The sequence below is a fragment of the Mus caroli genome, unplaced genomic scaffold (genome assembly GCF_978045245.1).
Source record: "Mus caroli unplaced genomic scaffold, Mus_caroli_1 scaffold_4, whole genome shotgun sequence".
Classification (NCBI taxonomy): Eukaryota; Metazoa; Chordata; class Mammalia; order Rodentia; family Muridae; genus Mus; species Mus caroli.
Window position 1 is genome coordinate 84099505 of NW_028227259.1, and position 21672 is coordinate 84121176.

General features: G+C 37.9%; 1 protein-coding gene across 31 annotated transcripts in view; it reads left to right on the top strand.

Annotated features, from left to right (window-relative positions):
* Positions 1-21672, top strand: part of Adgrl3 (adhesion G protein-coupled receptor L3) — a 778447-nt gene that overhangs the window by 518419 nt on the left and 238356 nt on the right. For all 31 annotated transcript variants that reach the window (XM_085836782.1, XM_085836789.1, XM_085836791.1 and 28 more), the window contains one exon: positions 7356-7436. In XM_085836782.1, coding sequence (XP_085692908.1) covers positions 7356-7436 — 81 coding nt within the window. The remainder of the gene's footprint in view (positions 1-7355; positions 7437-21672) is intronic.

The following is a 21672-nucleotide window of genomic DNA, read 5'->3' on the forward strand; positions in this document are numbered from 1 at the left end:
CAGGGTGGTCTTCAGGCAAGGACATTTATCTGTTGAGACCACCCTGCCCATTCCCTTTTGATCTCTGCATATTTCTCCATCAGAGTCATCTCTCCAGTGCTTCTGATGCTTCTGATGCTGTCAGGACAACTAAGTCAGGCCTTCACTTAGCATACTTCAAAAAACTGAAGCCTGTCTCTCTCCGCTGGAACTCTGTGTGCCCAATTTTAAGCCTTTCTTTTTGTGCTTAGCCCCTAGAACCCATAATATAGTTGATGTAATTGCGATTAGTGCTTACTTTTTTCTCCATCTACTTAAGGATATGAATTAGCACTTTATTGTGTGATAAATGCAAACTACTTTAAAGGGTACCTGTGACTGATGAATTATTAATGAAAGAATGAATCTGTAATTAAAATAGCTAAACATTGCTAAATACTTAATTTTGTACCAAACACTGTTCTCATTAGTTCGTGTTTACAGATTCATATGATGTGCACAGTAACCTCTGAGGTCAGCAATTTTATCAACCCATCATACAAATGAGGGGATTGAGGTCCCGGTGCCATATTAGTTGCCCTGGGCAGCTAAGGAGTGTCAGAAGCTGCATGCTAATAGAGGAAACCTGAGACAAGAAGTACGATCTTCTAAGTGGCTTGCCTCTAGTTGAAGAAAACAAATGTATATTTTCATAAGCAAATGGCTCTCAACCTCATAGTATCTCTAGACTTTTGAAAAGTCATGCTCCACACACCTAGGAAACAATGTCTTCCTGCAGCAGCTTCCCAGGTGGCATGGTAGAGAGGCTACTGGATTCTTTCTTACTGTCTCTACTGTCATCCTAATGACAGCCACTCAGATTGTCATTTGAAAAACTCTTCAGCGCCCCAAGCTGTCAATCTCTTCGTACTAAAACGTGGGTTTGGGCTATAAGCTATTAAATGTCTTTCTCTCTCAATTCTATGGTTCTGTGAAATGTCTTTTTGCTCTCAGATGTGCAAGTGAGGTATTGGGAAGTAGAGAGAGAGAGGAAAAAAAATAAAACCTTTGCCCTACTGATAGCTGGTCAAATCCTTTCTATATTTGAACCCTAGTAGAAATTGCATGGGGTTCTTCAATGAATAGAAATTAAATGAAAGTTGAAAAGACATTGAAAGGAGAAAAATACTCCTTTTTCAGAATTCACAATAGCCTGACAGTTTCGCTACAGCTCTGGGCTCTATTGACCAGACTAAAATTTTTTTTTGCATTTTTAACATGCCCAGCACACAGTATCTTAGATTTTTATTTCAAAGCATGACTTATTCTTCTTTCTCATTTTTTTCTCCATTTACAAGAGTATCATCTCCCTGTATCCTCTTAGTATGGATGAACTACACAACACTAGGCCCACAGTCTCTGTTTTTTTTTTAATTAATTAATTAATTTGGTACTTACTCAGTAAGACTGCTTATTCTCTAGATTTCAGCCATTTTAAATGAGACTATTTCAGCATCTGGCCAACCTTGAATTTATTGTTCTATCATCTTAAAAGAAAACAAAATTGGAAAGGGTCTCCATGTTTTTCTGAATGCCTCCTTGCTGTGGAAAGTCAAATGATGGAATCTTTTAAAATCAATCTAGAAGTTCCTCAAAGGATGTAAGTAGGGTGAGAATTTCCTTAAGATGCTATAATCCTCCTCCCAGGAAGCTATCAAAGAAAAACGCACCAAAGACAAACTTGTGAGGTCCTGACAGAGGTTTTCGTGGTAGTCAGGATGTGAAAATTATCACATGAATTGATGATTGCATAAATAAAATATGGAGGAGCTGCTAAATAAAAATTGCTTGATGAGAAAATGGAATGAAGTAATGATTTACAACATAAAGGAGTTTTGAAAATTTATGCTGAGTGACAAAAGCTGATAACAAAGGGGGACATGTAATTCCATTTATAAGAAAAGTTTAGAATAAGCAAATCTATAGAGAAAGAAATGAGCTAAGTGATTGCCTAGAGCAGAGATAAATTGAGGAGAAATGAGGAGGGAGGGCTAATGAAGCTGGGGGTTCTCTTTTTGTGGTGAGGAAATTGGTCTACAATTAATTACAGGGGTGAGTTGTGCAAGTCCCTTGATATATTTTTCTAAAAATATTGAATTATAACTTGAAGGAACTTTATGGTACATGAATTGTACCACAGCACATATATACATGTGTGCATTATAACATATATGTATATATATGATACATTAGAAAACATATGTATATATATGAATATATATTTGAATATATAAAACTATATAAAAATATATACATATATATAGTTATTTGACCTCAATAATATTTGAATGAAAATGAACTTGGAAGCTGGTCTCTAATTTTGTTCCTGTCAATCTTCTATGCCAAGAAGGAAACTTTCCTCTGTTTTTTAGTGTATCTTCTTTGAGTTTGAAAAGTCACCTAGCCAAAGGCCTATTAGAGACAGAAAACACAAGATTCTTACTAGTATATTTAAATATTTGTAAACTAGCAGTTCCATTCAGAGAACATTATATGTTCTTTTAACAAAGGATAAAGAATTTCCCCTTCAAAACATGATTTTCTTTGGGCAACAGACTGGGATATTAGGGAGAATTCGCTGAACTTTTGACAATTTAATGACATCTCATCTTAAACGCTTCACATTCCATGGTAAGGTTTCTCTCCTCCACTGATACCTTACCTGGAAATGCGTACTTTGCTTTTAGACAGATAGGGAGATGAGAACATGTGTTGATTCTCAATTGTCTTTGCCGTAAAGTAATCCTTATGCCTAAACCTCATATTGTGGGGAGGTTCTTGGTTATCTCATTTGGTTTTGTTGTGTTTGTTGTGGTGAAGATGTTGTTGCTTAAAGAACTGACCATTTATTTGTTGTTCTTAAAGACTTATTTTTGGCTGGACTCACAAGCAGAAGCTCTCAGTGACAACGGCCTAGGTCTCTTAGCAATCTGTTCCTGGAAGTCCCCCTGAAGACCCCCCCCCCCACACACACACACACACATTGGCTTCCTTCATTCTCTTGGCCAAATGTTTAGCATAGTCAGCAGCCTCCTCCTTATTTTCCTTAATTAGTATGCTGGGATTTGTGTTGCAGAACTCAAGGAGTAGAAAGAATATCGGGTATTTAGTCCTAGCCTTTTACCTTCTTTGTTTAAGGGCTTTCTGACAGTATACTGTCAGACATCATCTTCTTTAGAGAAAGTGAATGCTTTCAGATTCTGCTACCTCTTTGGCTCTCTAACCACCTAAGTATCTGTCAATCTAGGAATCTCAATTCTGTTTCTTTGTATCTGTCTCTGTTCTATCCGCACCACCACCACCACCACCACCACCACCACCACCCCCCCACACACACACACACTAAGTAAGAACATTGAGATTGGTATCCACAATGAAACCCCAAACAGTTGTGTTGCAGGAAATAATAAAAAGAGCCAGCATGTTCTCCGCTTGAGCCAACAACTCTGCCCAGGCAGCCTGGCTGGCATTGCCCTCCAGTGCATGGCCCACCTGTTTTGATCTAGTGGAGACTCTGACTCAGTGCTCCATAGTCTGTCCACCCAGCTTGCTAAGTTCCTACTGGTGGGTCACTACTATGCCAGCCCCATGTTTCAAAACCCCCACTACCTTTGTGGTACACTTCAGGCAAACACACAGTTTGCCCTAGCTTTCTCTCTTGAACCCAGATGAGCTGCCAAGTAAAGGAAAACACAACACAAACTTAGTCCAGAAACAAGGGTAACTCAATTGCTGAGAGCAACAACTAAAATCCAGCTTGTAAGCTATATTAAATCTAAATCCTCTCTTGGCAAATCCTGAAACCGGGAGACACTCGTAAGTACATCTTGTCCCATCCAAAAGGACCGCTCTCCTGATTCCTCTCTTCCTCTGTCCAACCCGGAAGCCCCGCCTACACGCCCAATGATTGGATCCTTTATTCATTACGGGATTGATTCACAACAAGTCACCTGACTATAGGTAACTCACTCCTTGTCTGCTGCCCCTCCCGGGAGATCAGAATTAGCATCAAAATACAAACAGCACCAGGCTCATCCACAGCCCAGTTGTTATTGGTCTATAAGAATGCCTCTTACTCACCCCTCTTCAGATCATACTGGTCTGTAAGAATGCCCTTGGTGTTTATGGTTAAAGAGCAGATATGCACTTCTCTTAGAGGACTTGTGAAATCTATTTAAACTAGAGTTGTTTACCAAGTTTTTAACCTGATGAAGTTGTAATGAAGTGATTTAATTTTGTTTTCTCTTGGTAAAGCTGGGAATTGAATGCAGGACCTTGAACACATAGGCAAAGTTATGGTGAAGCTTATTAATGACTTTACTGATATTTTTAAGTAATTATTGAATTTTACTTTTTGAAATAATTTTTTTAGAGATTTAAAAAAATTGGGGGTGTGGATGCTTTGATTTCATATATATCTGTGTACCACATATGTACAGGGATTGGAGACCAGAAGAGAATGTCAAATCCCCTGAAACTGGAAGGAAGAACCATTGTTACCCACCATGAGGTGCTGATAATCAAACAAGGAAAACAGTCAGTTCTCTTAAACACTGAACCCTCTCTCTGGACCACCCCCCCCTCCCGAAATAATTCTTAATAAAGAGGGGAGTACTTCGCAGACTCAGTTGTGACATTTGAAACTGCATATTGTACTCTCCATTCTCTGGTGACTATTCTTAGCCACATAATAAGAAAGGCATTATATTTTTATGTATCTTTGTGGAGATACTACTGACCTACAGTGCTCTAAAGGTGATTTCCAATCGTATGGCTAATGCTAACAAACGAGTCAGCAGCAGGCTTCATACTTTCTAGTGTCTGTTCTCCAAGTCAGAACTTCAATGTCTTCCTCACCTTTTGCGACTGTCATTTACAGTCAGTATAGCTTTCCCTGACACAGGCCATCTTCAGTTTGCTAGATTTTTTTTTCCCCAGGACTGAGAAAGAATAAGATACTAAATGTGCTGCTAATAGTCCCGTCTCAGTGCCCACAGTGTAATCTCCAGACTCCCTATACCTGTAGGCCAAGAAGAAGAAAACATTTATGAACTACCCCCTTTCTTCAAACAGAATATAAGAGTGACAGTTACAAAGAGGCTATGCATCTCTTTAAAGTCTGCTCATGTTTTCCAAAGGATTTAGTGTACAGAGACTTTCTTTGAGGAAAAATGATATGATAAATTAAAACCACATTTTGATCAAAACAATCCTAGCCTTACAAGTGCTTCATAAAGTTGCCTGTCCCTTCATGTTTGTGTCTTTGCTTTAAAATATGTGCACATTCACATTGCAAATAGTCTGTGTGCTGGTGGATGTTCATTGGTAGCTGCCTGGTAGCTCTTGTCAAATATGGTAAAAAGCTATATTCCAGTAACAGACATGAAACCAATATTAGTTCATGCCGTGAGATTACTGGGGCAAATGCCAAGACAGTGACATATTATTTTTATTTACAAAAATTAGCCTTTTACACTGATTTATGCCTCTTCGATACCAGACTTTAAAAGCAAAAAATGTTTTTTTTTTTTCAGCCAACCATACAGTGAATCTGAACAGGTGGTTTTACAGTTAAGCTAATGTGAACTTTTTAATAAGCCATATTCAGCATGGGCTGGTAACTGCATACCTGGTAATGCATTCCTTCACTTTATAATAGTGCTTTAAGTACTCCACTGGAGTACAGCAGTGGATGTACAGAATTCTTAGTTACCATTCTGAGGACTGTGTGCATTATCTCAGCTCCGCCATCTCTACTGCTAGTGAGGAAAGCGCTGGGAGCCACAGCAGCTCCTATCAATGGGGAGCCATATTAATTATTTGAAATGTGCCTCGTAAGAGGAATCAACGGTGTTTATTACAAGTCGAATATTACTTGAAACGGGAAGGTTACTCTAACTGTTATCATAATCTATGTGTCATTAACTTTCCTTGTTTAGGAGAAGAGATTAACAACCCTGTAAATGGTTATAGTAAATGCGTGAAGTATAACTACATATTCCCCCATAGGAAGAAAGTGGTGGCTTCTCTACCTCTACCCAAGTCTTCTTTGTACGACGTTGCTTCAGAACATGAAATGACTTTGTAATTATTCTTTCTTGCTTCAGAATCCTAATTGCTTGCTGGATCTTCAGTACAAACGATAACTACTTTGAACATTAGACATTTTTTTCTAAATTCACTTCGTCTTCCTTCTCTTTGTGTTTATTAATGGGCATCAGGGAGGGCATAATTGTACTATGTCCCCAAGGCTGGCAAAATAACTGAACTTTTAAAAAATGCTCATTTAATTTTTCAAATCAACATTTGTATTTTTATTTATTAGATAAAATATAAGATAAAATATATTACAAAGACACGCGAGATGGGGAAAATGCTTTCTAAGAATAGAGAATGAACCCATCTACTTGCTGTGTGAATTTTGGCTAGTTCTTTCTTTTCCATCAAATTAAAACAAGCAAGTTAGAATGACTTTCTATTCTGACTGTGGGAGAAATGCCTTAGGGAAAAACGTGTGTGTCAGGGTTTTAGCATCCTAAGTACCATCCAGTTATTACCCGTCCATCAAGTGCCCATCTGAAGATTGCTTAGCACTTATGGGCAGTGAAATAAATACAACAGGCAATGCCTCCAATTCTGAAGCTCACGCTCTGGAGCCAGAATGCTGAAAGTTCACTTCTTCCTAATAACTTATAAGTTAAACTAATCAGATGGATATATGAATTTTGAGGCTCTCAATTCTTCTGAAATCCCAGTTTATCACTCCATAATTATCTATAATCTCACTGAAGGAAAAACAAAATATTAAACAAACACAACACACACACACTCATTTGTAGTCCCAGCAGTTGAGAAATATAGGCAAGTCATTCCTGACTACATTGCAAGTTTAAAGTCAGCCTGGGCCCCATAAGAAGGAAGGAAGGAAAGAAGGAAGGAAAGGAAACTCCCAACTAAATATATAAATCATCTTAAAAATCCATCTTGGTTAGAAAGAAAAATCATTGAATTGGCTGGTGTTTTGGTTTATGTTTAAGAAGATTATTTTTTAAGTTACACTGGTTTTCTATGTAGAATAAAAGTGTTAGAACGTGGTAATAAAATTTAAGTTAAAAGAAAGCTATAATGTGTTTATTCATTTAGTGTGTGTATCCGAACACTCGGGCCATGTCTATTGAGATTCAATGTTGAAACAGCTTATTGGAGTCATTTTTCTCCTCCACCATGTTGGCCTAGGGATCCCGACTCAGGTAGTCTGCCTTGGTAGCAGGTACTTTTACCCACTGAGACATCTCATGGTCCCTATGATGTCTTAACATTTTCTCTTGTGTTCACAGGGCCAATACATCATGGACAAGTCTCCTACATCTCTCCACCAATTCACCTCGACTCTGAACTAGAAAGACCCCCTGTCAGAGGTGAGTTTTCTTGACTTGAGGCAAAAGAAGCAGTGTTCAGTGCTGAGTAAGGGGAATGAATGAAACTAGATGAGGTTGTAATATGCATTCGCAGTGCAGTACCATTTCAAAAATGAAAATGAAAAGTAGCATGTGAAAAAAATCATACGTATAAACAGAAGCATGAAATACTGTTCCAAGAAATAGATGAGTCCATTTATTCAAAAACTATGTATCCTAGGGCATTGAAAAGAGGACTATTTGAATTCTTTTCAGGGTGACAGATCACCAGATCATTGCTCAGATTTATTTTTCTGTCATTGAATTTTTTTAGAGTAGGATACTTGCTTGTAATGTCATAATCAAAGTCACAGTGAAAGAATTTTTCCTTGAAGATTATTACTTTAATGAATAATTTTAAAAGTCTTTGTGATGTCAATATAATTGTTGATCCATAAAATCATATAAATTACAGCTATCTTACATGGATGTCAACAAAAGTCACTATTCACTTGGAAATATTTTTATTACTAAGGCACAATAGAAATTGAAAGGTAACATTTATTAGCAGGATATGTAAAGCCAGAATTCATTTTTTTCTGTTTTTAAGGAAATTCCAGTCCCTAATCTTCAAAATGTTTTATAGTGTTCAAACCTCATGTTCCACAGTCATGCCTTCCAGTTTTATAACTAACAAGTATATGCAGGTTAATCTTTTGGTCTTAAATATGGCACATTTTCTAATAAACCCATCAGTGGTTTGGCAAAAGTCAGTAGGCGTGCATTTATTTTATTTTTTTATTTTTATTTTTATCTATTTATATTTTTTTGTGCATGACTTCTGTGTGAGCATTTCCTGCTGGCACAAGTCTCTTATCTTTTGTGCATCCTGTAAGGTTCTAGTGGACTAGGAGGTTGTGCATTTTCCACCTGTCTGGCAGAGTTCCATGATTTCCAAAGAGTCATTCTATGCCCAAGTGCCTTGGTTATTTCCCAGGAGACATTGTATTCTATTGGCAAGGGTGTGTGCTTTTCTTGCTTGTCTGTTTGCTCCTGGAGGACATATTGCCCTAATTACTATATCCCAGCCACTGGTCTGAGCTTGGTCCGTAGTGGAAAGTACCCCAGTGATTTCTGTCCAAATGACCAGCCATGAAAAGTGATGGAGTAAACACTGCTGAAAAAAATTTTTTTTTCTGTTCTTCAAGAGAAAAAAATACAGGGAACATAAGGGAATCCCATGGGAGATGGCACAAAGAGCTAACTCAGAAAGTATGAGGTTTTCTTTGTTCTTAAAAGAGCATGAGGGAAGGGATGGTTAGAATGATGAAATGTGACAACTTTTAAAGGATTCCATATCTTATACCAAAGAGTTTGTACCTTGTCCAGAGAAAAAGCCCTTTTGGGGTGCTTCCTCTAAAATGAATAATGTACCATAGTATCAGCTCTGGAGACAAGGATAATCTCTGTGACATCAGGGTAGATGATGAGCTAGCTGGGAAAGGTGTTGGCAAAGAAAGGTGACTCTCAGTAATTAAGATAAAAGATGATGGCACACTTAACTGGAATTATTCCTGATGAGAGGATCTGAAAAATATTGCTAGAGGCTTATATCTGACTCAATAGCAAAGGGATGGGACAGAGGTGCCTCTTATGTGGCTGTGTTGATTGTGTCAAGCTAAGGTAGCTTGAATGTTGATATCTTTTCCAGTTCCAAAGTTGAAATTTGAAATTTAACCCTGAGTGCAATAGCTGTAAAATAGAGCCTTTACTCTCCCTGATGCTTTGGTGCTAAAATAAAAGGGGAAGAAACTAGGTAGGTGCTGTATTGGGCTCCTTCCCTTCCATGTGAAGGTGATCATCTTAGCTCCAGAGAACAACCTTCTTACAACGCTGAGTCTCACAGCCTCTTGCTCTCAGATTTCAGAGCTTCCAAATCTGTGGGGAAAATATATTTTATCTTCTTTTTAAATTATCCTGTCTCAAATATTTTGTTATAGCAATGCAAAGTGATAGAGATACCTGGTGAGAACAACAGAATCCCTCACCAAGAGAAGGCATGAATTTGAATTGATATGTTGATATTTGTACATCCTCATTATTAGAATATGGTTCTCACTAAGGCTGAAAGACTATTTACATGAGTACTTTATCATAATATTCCATTCTTTAGATATGACCCCAGTATAATTTGAGAAAGAGTATTTAAATAAAGTCATGGCTGGAGTGGATAAGGAATCTACTCCAAAAAGTGATAAATCTAGACAGCAAACATAGGACCACAGCGATGATTGGTTGGACTGACTTTGTGCTGAGGTGTGCTTAGTGGTCAGCACTCTGGCTGGATTTGTAAGGGAGTGTGTCACACAATTTTGACACTTGTCTTGCTGTCATATAAGGTAGTGGCCTCATGTCTCCTGTTGATCTCCAATCTTGTCTACCACCTTCACTATCACGGCAGAAGGGAGTCCGAGTAATGGAAGGACTTTCATTTGGCTGAGCCTCTCCTTGAGTTGTGCTAGTTGATGTCTTGCTTGTCACAGAAAGTCATGTAGCCAACCTCAGACTTCAAGAGAAGAGGTGAATTATTTTTTTCTGAGGGAAGACTCACAAAGAAGTAGAATTTAAGACATTTGTAAAGCCATGTATAAATGAAATAAATCTAGCATGACTCTGAAATGTTTGATGTGGAAGCTTTAGGCACTCTTGCTTTGAGTGTCTTTAACCACCTCACAGACCTAAAGGTGGAATTTAACACGCTTGTGAGGAGCAGGGACATGGAGCAGAGTGACATTTGGTAGGTCTTGCACAATATAAAGCTATTACTGCTATTTGAGTTCATTGCAGCAGTGTATAGGGAAAAAAATTGGCTTTGGAACGAGGTTGCTCTGCCATCTCTCCAACATAAACTACTAGATCAGTGTGTCAGGCTTATCAGAAGGAAACAATACATATTAAGTACCTGGCTCATACCAGACCTTGAGAAATTCACAGGAAAGTAGGTCGCCATGGTCAAGAACCTGGATTTCCAATGGCGTCCCTTTCATATTGATGAGTGGTTTTGAGCTGAAACAGAATGAACAATGATCACTCATAGCCATAGCCACTGATGCTTAATATTTATGTCAGACTGTGTAGAGTTTGACATATATTTTTATATAACTTTAAAAAAAATTAGTCAGAGTAACTACACCATGAATTCTCTTCAACATGGTTGCCTAAACAAGACCCAAATAAAGAAGGCATCAATAGGCATGCATAGTCATAGAGTGACTGTCTTCACAGTTCCCGATGCTCACACAATGCTCAACATGAACTGACCCACAGACTCTCGGCCATTTGCATTTATAGTCACTACCTCATGTAAAACAACCTTTGGTTTGTTTTACTAAGAAGTAACATTTAGGAGCTGCACAGATGATTCAGTGGTTAAAGCACCTGACCCCCAACTGTAAAGATGAGGTTTCCAGAACCTACAGAAAATCTACAGATAGGCATGGTGATGTGTTTGTAATTCCATTGCTAGACAGCCAGGGATGGGAGATCTACAAAACAACCTGGCTAGCCAGACAAGGCAGATGGTAAGTTCTGGATTGAATTCAGAGACTCTGCTTCAGTGAATAAGATAAGAGTGGGACTGACAAAGACTTCCAACCTCTACCTCATGCCTCCACACATAGATGCACTGCACACACACATGCCCACATTTACATGCATACACACATGCCACACACAGAATCCAAGAGACAGTTTAATTAGAGAGGATTAAGAGAAACTATCAAAATCCTATTACATGAAAAGGTTGCATATTTTCAAAGACTGACATTTCATTCAAGGACAGATATTAGAAAGGACACTGAGATGGTATAACACGATCATTAGTTTCTAGTTTCAAAGTATTTCTACTCAGCTATCAAATGTTATACTCAATGATGATTTTTGAATAGACTGTATACTAATACTGATTTCATGTACAGTCAAATTATACATCTTTCTCCATATTCATATTCTTCTGTTAGTTGAGAGGGAAAAGAGAGAGGATGATGGGAAAGAATTTCTCTTGCATGTTAGAGATTTATATTTGGCTTGAGATGGCATCAGGTTTTTTGAATATGTGGAATGCTATGTATTTTTGTGAGATTATATAACAGTTTATATGATCCACAGGTAAACTAATATCGGCTAGCCAATTAGCTTTTATTTCTCCTAAATTCTATTATAGTTTTGTGTATATTGAACACAGAAAAACTATTTCAATGGTCTGATTGTTCCCTCTGTTTTCTTTATTTCCTTTCTGCATCAGTTTCCCTACTTAATATACATGATAATGAAAACACTATGCTTTACACACACACACACACACACACACACACACACACACACACACACACACACACAGAGTAAACATATGTACACGGTTCCATCTGTTTCAGATTGTCACACCCCTCTCTTCATTCTGGCTTAATGATGATTCAGTTTGGGTTTGGTTCATGAGTCCAACTGTCTGTCCTGTGCACTGTCATTCTTTATGAGAATGTATGGCATTTCTCTGCTTGCTTTTCAGATGTTCCTTTTTAACTCTGTGCAGCTGAATTATACCCAGTATTTTCTTAGGAACCCAAAAGAAAAAGCGTAACAACTTACAAAACCCTCTTTAGTAAACTGTTGTACTCTCTATGGCTATAAAGTAGCCATCGAAAATAAATTCAGTGGCACTTACCCACTAATGAGTAAATTTGAGAGTTTCTGTTCTTTAAGTCCAATGTGACCATACATGGCATTTGGTCACATAATTTATGCCTGCAATGACTTTATGTGCATTCTTCAATTTACAGATTTTATTACTGAATAGGGGTGTAAATTCCAGTAGTTTACTAGTGCATTAATGTCACAATACATTACAAGGTAATTAAGCAGAGAAGCCACTATAAATAGAAAAAATAGTCACAGCCTTCACCATAAACTACTTAATAAAAACAAGCTCCTGAATCAGCATTCACCATTACACTATTTTTTCTTGACATATGTCTCATTAATCAGTACTTCTAAAAAAAGAAAAAAGCTTTGTCTAGAAGCACTATTGTTTTTAAACCATTCATTATTAAAACATTTGTTACAATTTGTAGTCAACTTAATGGAATTCATTATATATGTATATCTGCATAGAAAATATGTGCATGCCTTTGAGACACATTCCCCAATTTTATACAAGTGAAAGTGAGAGAAATACTGGAGCCTTGGATATTTTGTGACAGATGTGTAAATTGTAGTTCCTAGGAGGATTCATTAAGAATCCCAGTTTTTGGCGTTACAGAGATAGTTCAGTGATTCAGAGCATCGGCTTCTATTCTAGAAGACCCAGGTTCCATTCCCAGCACCCACCTGGCAGCTTCAGCCGGTAGCTCCAGTTCCAATAGACACATTGACCTCTTATATGGTCCCCAATCCTTCTTCCCAGTCTTTGTTTTGCCTCCAAACTTTTCATTTGCAAAATGTCCTCCCTCAGAATCATGTGTGTGATGAACAGCATCACCCAGGCAAGGAGCTTGTGGGAGACTCTGTGAAGACTCTGGAGTCAGAATCCGAAGCAGAAGCTTATGGAATCTGAGGTTCCTGTGTACCTGTTAGGGCAAGTTCCACAGTTGATCCTTTGTTTACAAATGTCTTTGATATTTTATTGTTGTCATATTCAGTTTTGTAACAACCTTAACAGGGATTATTCATATTGAAACAAGTAATTGGGGTCCAGAGTGGAGTCTTTTAAGTACAATGGAGACTTCCTTGCCTCATGAGGGCTTTACCTCAGGAGTTAGGGTGCCAAAGGCTTCCTGGTTATAGGGAAACATTGACTAGAGTTTGGAGGTTGGAATTTTAAGGATAAGAAGGGCAGAGTTCCTGGCAGGGGTCCAGCAAATGCAAGGTGCCATAACACTACTAGTCTGAGGACTTCCATTGGAGGTAGGGCACAAACTGGGGTGAGGCATGGAGGCTGGGGATCAGTCTAGTTGGCCTATAACCAGGCATCTGGGGGTGACAAAGATTCTCCTTCAGGCATTTTTGGTATTTGTCCAGGACAGAACCAGGGACATTTCGAGACAGACAAGAATTGAAGTGCCTAGCCCTAAACTCTCTGGCCTTCTGTTCTCACCAACATCAATGGCAATTGTACTTAGAAAAGTCTACGTCAAGTTAAAAAGAAAAAAAAAAAGAAAAAATAAAAAAACAAGACAAAAAAAGCATAAATTTTGGGCTCTTCCTTTTGTAATATAAACAATAACAATATTTTTAATATTTTGGATATTTTTACCTATAAAAATCTTGTTAGCTATTGAGTCAATTCTGCCTTCCAGGATGATGGTTAGCAATGATCATACTGCCTTTGAAATACACACACACACACACACACACACACACACACACACTCGGTAGGATCTCAATACATAGTAATGAAGTACACTGCATTTTTAAAAGTTAAGTTGCAACTTGCATTCTAAGAAAAAGGCCAAAAGGTTTACTTACATTTGAATAGAATGTTTATTTTTAAACATTTTTTTCCTGCAATAAACTCAGTAAGATAATCATGGTTCAATGGGCACATAATCAATGGAGTAGAATAATGCTAAGCATTAAGTTCCATGTGTGAATTAAATTACAATGAGCAAATCCACACACTGAAAATATTTTTTAAAGTTCTAAATAAGCAGATGGTGCCGCCTGATGCATTCACGTTAAAAATAGTCTTGAGCCAACGGTTTAGCATCACAAATTAGAGTCATTAACACACAGTATCATCCAGTGAAATGTAAAAAAATATATAAAAAAAATAAAAAATTTAGATTGATTAAAATAAAATTGGACTGTGACATCTGTCCTTCTTCCTCAAGCATTTCCAGGCCTGTTCTCTAATGGTCTATGATGGTGGTTCCCTAGCTTGCTAACCTGTACACACTGTAAAATGAGACATGAATTTCTTAGCCTCCTCCCCCCATTTTTCTCAAGAGAATAAATTGGAAGCTTGTAATATGGCCACTGAGGTCATGTTTATGTGCTCCAGACGTGTTACCACTCTCTCATGCACTTCTAAATTCCACACGATATTTGGGTTTTTTGAGAGGTGATATAATGTAATGCATACTGTGAAGGGCTAGAGAGCTACCTCCGTGGTTAAGAGCATTTATTCTTGCAGAAGACCTAGGTTTGATCACCAGCTCCTACAGGGGAGCTCACAACGACCACTAACTGCAATTCCTGAAATTTTGACACTACGCCGCCCTCCTTGGGTACCACCCATGCATGTGGTACACAGACATATGCAAGCAAAACAATCATACACATAAATAAATCTATCAAAACTGTCAAAAAGTACACGGTGAACATCTAAGATACAGGAAGAGAGCGTAGCTTACTGTTAATGTTAAAGTAAGCCTGTTTCAATTCGCATGGCCCTTGGCTCAAACATAGGAAATGATAGCACACTGTGTCTCATGTAGTCTCAAAATTATCCCACGACTTCTTTCTTCAGATTTGGCATCACTTTGACATTTATAGTCTTTAGTACAGAACCATCCTACTATATATTTGTAATTAAATTTGGATTGAAATTAATTGAAATGAAATTTTACACATAATGATAAAATAGATTTTTATTCACTTTTGTCCGAAGGGGGATCTTGTAAGCTGATTATAACATGCTTCCCAAACAGGTTGTATGAAACTCAATAGTTATCACTCAGAAAAAAAAAAAAAAACTAGTTTATCCGTCTGGTCTCTTGTGATTTATAACTAATATGCAGAGAAAAATTCTTAAAGAGAGCGACACGATGTGATAGTTTTCAAATTGGGGCTTTAGGCTACTTGTGTTCTCCTCAGCATTGAGCCCAGTGTGAAGGAAAGCAGAGTTTTGCCAAATGCTCCATAGGCGTTGGCTCAGTCAATGAAAATTTTGGTACCCATCAGCTCTCAAATACAGCCATGTCCTATGACACTCTGGCCATTGACCCCCAGTGTTATCAATAACGATCCTTTCTGTGGACTCGATTTTCTCTCATTGGAGCTATTCCCTGTGCACTTGGAATATCAGAAGGATTAAGCAACCTTCCAGCAGCCTCTGCCAGGTTGTTATCTGAACTTTGCCTCTCTGCCAGCTCTGTGACTCCTCTCTGTAGACTGCTCCTGGCCCAGCTTTCCAGAGATTGCTACAGTCATTGGTGGACCTTTGATCTGTTTGTCTCATTTTACCTTTATTCTCACAGAAAAAGTATTAGTAAAGTTGCTCCATTTCTGAGAGAAACTGTTTTTCAAGCTCACAAGTCTTGGCAATAAGGCACTGATGAGGACTAGCAATAAAAGCTAAAATTTACTACCCATGCTTGTGGGAAAGGTGTGAGCTATGGAAGCCAGGGCCACAGGAATGTTAGAGAACTCACTGTACAGCTGAGGACCATCTCCTAATCTATGTCAATCACATTGAAGCTGAATGTCCAAACAAAAATTAATTCACATATTTCTCCCAAGTGTATTTCCCAAATGAAGTCATCCATAATATTGTTTAGGACTTCCTGGAAATACCAGCTTTCTGAGTGGACCTGGTATGGGCACACCCATTGTGTGTTCCCTGCTCTGCTCTGCTCTGTGGGAGTTGACACTGAGTGTTAGTTCATTATTTTTGTAAGTCCATGAAGCAGGTTATATTACTGGTGTGTGTGTGTGTGTGTGTGTGTGTGTGTGTGTGTGTGTGTGTGTGTGAGAGAGAGAGAGAGAGAGAGAGAGAGAGAGAGAGAGAGAGTCAGAAACAGAGACAAAGACAGAGACAGGAATATACAGGGGGAATTTTACCTTCATAAGGATAAAAAAGTGTTCCAGCCAATGTTAGAACCTAAGCATGTACAGAAAAGTCCTAGGGCATATTACCACGGATAGAAAATGCTCTGTGACTTTATTTTCCACAGTATGTCTTATAACAAGTATTGTTTAATCGAACAGATTACCAGCAAGGGATAAGAGAGCCTGACCATCCCTGGCTTAATCTTCCTTGTAATAAAATCCTTCAACATTTCTAGTTTTCTTCTTATGAATTTAATAGGACTGTCACATTTGAAACAGAGCTAATACATGTTGTCACTGTACTGCAACCATATATAAGTTAATATGCTATTATCATCTATGTGTGGCTGTCTATCTTATTTTACCTTTTACCATACTATCTCTCCACAAACATTAATGTGGCATAATCACCAGAAAATAATTGTATACCTGTACAGTGAAAATTCGTTACCTCACTTCCTGGAGCAGACATTTGGCTGGTACTGCCAAAGCCTGCAGGAATGCAGAAGGCCTGATTTGTGTTAGACTCACATCTCAATTGTGTGGTTCTGAAAAACATTCCTTTCCTTTTTCCTATTGACTTTATTTTGAACATGATGTAGATTCTCAAGATTAAGTAGTAGCAGAAAAAGACGAGTACCTTGTTCTTAGATTTTGCTAGTCACATGTAAATGCATTTGAATCACCTGGTTTTTTGTTGTTGTTTTGTTTAGTTTCATTTTGTTCTGGTTTGTTTTGTTTTTACGAAGCTACCTTTTTCCCCGCCAGGAATTCAGTATATCTTTATTTTTTCTACTTTTCTATTGCTGAGATGCAACACCATGACCAAAACAGATTATTTGAAAAAGGGTTTAATTTGGGGCTTATAGTTTAAGCTATCAACTATAGCTTTATAGTGGGATGGAATCCAAGACCATCATGGCAGAGAGCATGGGGAGTGGCTGAGGGAAGCAGAGGCTGGAGACTGGGAGGGAGGGTGGATAAGAGAGAAAGGGAGGGCTGCCTGAGAATGGCTTGAATCTTTTCAAGCCTCAAAGCCCACCCTCAGTGACACATCTGCTCCAACAATGCCTCCTAATCCTCCAAAAACAAAACAGTTCCGCCAAACAGGGGATATGTGTTCAAACTTATGACCCTATGAGGGTCGCGGGGGGGGGGGGGGCATTCTGATTCAAACTACTACACTTGATTATTTTCACTCTGTATAAACCCATATCCAATGTTATTGTCCACATTACTGTTATGTCTAAGTCTCAGAAATTATTAATTCTTCTCGTAGTATGTTGTTGCCTTGTTCAATATCACTTACAGCCATATTCTCTACTGCTTGAAAGGAGAAGGCGTCTTGTACAAAATGTGTACATGGTCCTTTTGGTTTTCAGATGAATCTGCAGTTTTATAGATAGCTTCTTTAGCTAGGATGCAGTTTGAAAGTGTGTGTGTGTGTGTGTGTGTGTGTGTGTGTGTTCATTCTCAAATGCTTCCTCTATGGAGTCAATTTGTATATAATTTGGGGAAAGGTTCTGTGTCCTTAGAAGTTCTTACTAGTTTCTTGTACTGAAGGTTCAGGGTTTTTTGTTTGTTTGTTTTATTTTTATAAGTTCACATTTAACCTGGCTTTTTCTTTGTGCAGAAAGCAATGAACCGTGGAAAACATAGTTTAAATACTGTGTATAAGGTAATGAAAGTTAGTAATGCCCTGTTTTACTTAAAGTTTGTAAAGTGTAAAAGTTTTCAAAAGAGAAATTCATAGTTAGCACTAAAACAATGAGAATATTTTTTTTCCACAACTGTTAACAGACAAACAGTTCTGCAAAGAAACACTGGCTTTGACTTTTATTTGTCCATTAATCCATTAATACCTTTACACTAAGAGGCACTTGGCTCCCTTAATTATAAGTATTTTTCTTGGTTAGTTCTACCTCCTGGTCCAGTGATAATTTATAATTCTTAATAGTCAATCAAAACATAGTATTTGTTACTGTTAATTTTAGCATCAGAATCTATTGGACATGGTTAACTACAGCAATCAATATGAATATCCCATGCATTCAGAATTGATACCCTAATGCACTGACCAGGTGACTAAAAGCCACAATAGCTCAGATTTCCCAACAATCTCTTTTATCTTTTACTTTCTGCCTTTGGAAGTAATTGATTCTATGACAAGTTCAGCACTATCTAAATTCAGGTTAATTTAATTCAGTAATATTCTCTTGCTGGAGTCGGAAGCCCATATGTCGGGGATAATTAAGAAATAGGAAAGTACCCAACAGAGCTCTCAATGTTCTTATCTTTCCTCAACACTGCTGACATAATTATGATACAATTTCAATTTTACATAACAAATGGTATATTTCTTCCTGAATGATACACACTAAATGTCTGAAGTATATGTTATTTTATTAGTCCTATAGAAAACTACATACCAGTTTGTCTCTGTGTTCTTCTAAAAGAGTTGACTCATATTCAGTATTCAGCAAGTATTTGTACCATTGCATGGCTTACATCTTCTTATGAGTGACTTAGAGTTCAGGTTTTGGGTAAGCAATTCACCAACTCATACCAAGAAAACATCAGAAAGAACCTTTGTCATGTTAACCATGATTATGTCCAACAGTAAATTATTCCCAGTATCAGAAAGGCTGAAAATAAAATAAAATTAGCTCAAATCTCTCTTCACTGTGGAGATGATTGTGAAGAGAAATATCAAGGACATCAGAAGAACTATGGTCAGTACCACACCAGTCACTCATTGGTTAAAGGCTTAATGATTTATAGGCAACTGGAACTTACTACAATATTTTTCAGATATAGACAGTTTAATTAAGTCAAATTAACTTTTATACGACTCTATTACCGCAAATACTACTTATGAGGTACCTTAAGAACAGACAATAAAATAGTGAACAAGAGAAAATAGATTTCTACCTCTTGGACATTATCTTGTTGTGAGGAAAGTGAATGATAGATGAATTATTGATTTAGCCCACAATGATTATAATTAACTATTGGTATAGCTCTGAAGACATACATGGTGGATGGTCAAGAAAAGATGCTCAAAAAGATTTGACACAGAACCAGAAAAAGAAGAATGAAAATCAGTTGGCCAGAATCAAAGTTGAAGATACTATATTTATTGAAAGCACTCTTGAATGAGAAATTCATGGTATTCATTTGTTCATAAGCCAGATCCTTATCAAGGCCTCTGATATTTGTGCGTGGGTAGAATTGGTCAGAATTTCACCATCTTGTAGCAGACCCAGGAGAGAAGTATAATATTTTTCTTGAAATAAAAGCCCACTAAGTGGATAAGATAGTTTCTGGACCATGGAGGAGGGACCTAATGCATAAGTTGACCATGCAGGGCCTTCTAAACAATGAAAGGAATGGGGGTTTCATCGTAAGAGTATCCCTGACGGGTTTTTACACAGAGTACTACATAATCTGATTTCGATTTTTTAAAAAGATGACTCGAGCTACAGGATGGAAACTGGCCCAGAGGGAAGTAAATCCAATCATACTGGTGTGGCCTTTCCTTAAAATTTCATTTACAGCGTTCTCTCTTTCCAGGGCAGTCCTCTGAAGATTCCCTTCCTATCCTTCTCTTCCATTTTCCACATTAGCTACTGGCCTCTAGGTAATGTGTGATTTCTTTGATCCAGTTATTGCAGATGGACTTAGAAACAGACAAATTTGACCCTCAGGACCAAGTCTGGGCCCTCAGCATCACTGCCTGAGGAAACTCGTGCCTGCTTTCCAATAAATGCCCCAGGGTTACATTTTCTGCAGAGAATCAGAGCATACCCTGCTAGCAGACAACCAGCAAAAAGCACACAGTTGCCAAGCCCTGAAGTCAATTTCTCTTTCTGGGCAAGAATATTGAATCCTATTAGAGCAAAAGTGTTTTTAGATTCTTGGTTGGTAGACTTCGAGAACTTGATCTAAGTGTCAGGTTCATCTCTATTGACTCCAGCAGCTAGGAAGGCTTCATTGTGAAGAAATGATCTAGTGAACTGAGAAAAAGAGCCACAAAGAAATAGTAGCTCAGACAGTGCATCATTGTGATTGATGCTAGTCCTTCTAAATGTTTTAGGCACAATGAAAAAGCGCAAAGAACTTTCTACATGGAAGCCATTAATGATACTGTCTCCGCATGGGAGATATTTACGCTGGCGCTAAGGTGAGAGTAGATTGAGAACATGGAGAATTAATTGGTTGTTTCATAAAAGGTCATCAGGAGTGCAAACTGATAGACAGTCGTAGTGAATAAAGAAAGCATGATAGATTCATAGACAGTGCAGTTAAGCATAATGGAAGTTAATGACTGTTTGGATATATTGGCTATGCTGAGAGACAAATATAATTCCTTGATTTCTAATTTGGATAATTCTGGGAGATGTTGATAGTGTTCTGGAAGACAAGGGCAATACATGTCAGCGCTAATGATTGCCCATTTCGAATTCTGTGAAAACACGTTCTACGTGAAATATGATTGGGGAAACATTTCCTTTCAGGCTTCAGGAGAAGTAGAAAATAATTTCAAGAGTGTCTGGGACCTTTAGCCTTTTGTAAGTAATTGAATTGGCCCTTGGTTATCAGGTGGTTAGTTATCCCATGATGTAATTTATTTAGAAAAGTATGACTGCTAGATTTATGTGATACTGAGTCTGATAAAGATCTTTCTTGGAACAGAAAGGCATGCCTGCCAGCCTTTATTTAGCTTTTAATGAATGAATAAATGAAGCCTAAGCCCCAAAGTGGGCACCACCTCTAGTCACCAAATGGCCCATGCAGTCTCCTTGTTCCAACATTTTCAACAATTGTACTTTTTTATTTCAAATCTGTGTTTCCACGTTGGAAAGTACCTCAGGGCACACTTGTTTGTTGGTAGATAAAAGAATTCTTAAAGACACAACACAGAACTCAGAGGCTGCACCACAAGCTTATAAAATTCATATACCAAATGGAGAATGTCTTAGACTTTTACTTCTGGTATCCTAAAAGACAACCAACCAACCAACCAACCAACCAACAACAAAACAAGAAAGAAATAAAAGAAAAAGAAAAGGAAGAAGTAGACATTCACACGTGCCTTCTGTTGTATTCTGCTGCTATATGAAAATGTGCAGTGAGTATCCTATAGAAAACAAGGTTCTGAAAGCAAACCCACAGTTTTGAAATCCACCCAAGCCCATCAGAATCTCTAGTAGCATGTTTTTCAAAGTCTGTCATTAAAATATTTTCTGATGAGTTTAAAAACACATATGAACTGCTGCTCTGAAGGACTGCTTAATTGAGTGCCTCATTTTGCACTTTACGAAAATGTGTACTTTGAAAACATTTTGGTGAAATTTGGTTTTTCCCACCTGGCTTCAGCACAGCTGTAGACTGCACTGTTTCTGAGGGCCTGCATGGCTGGAGCCCTCCTCTA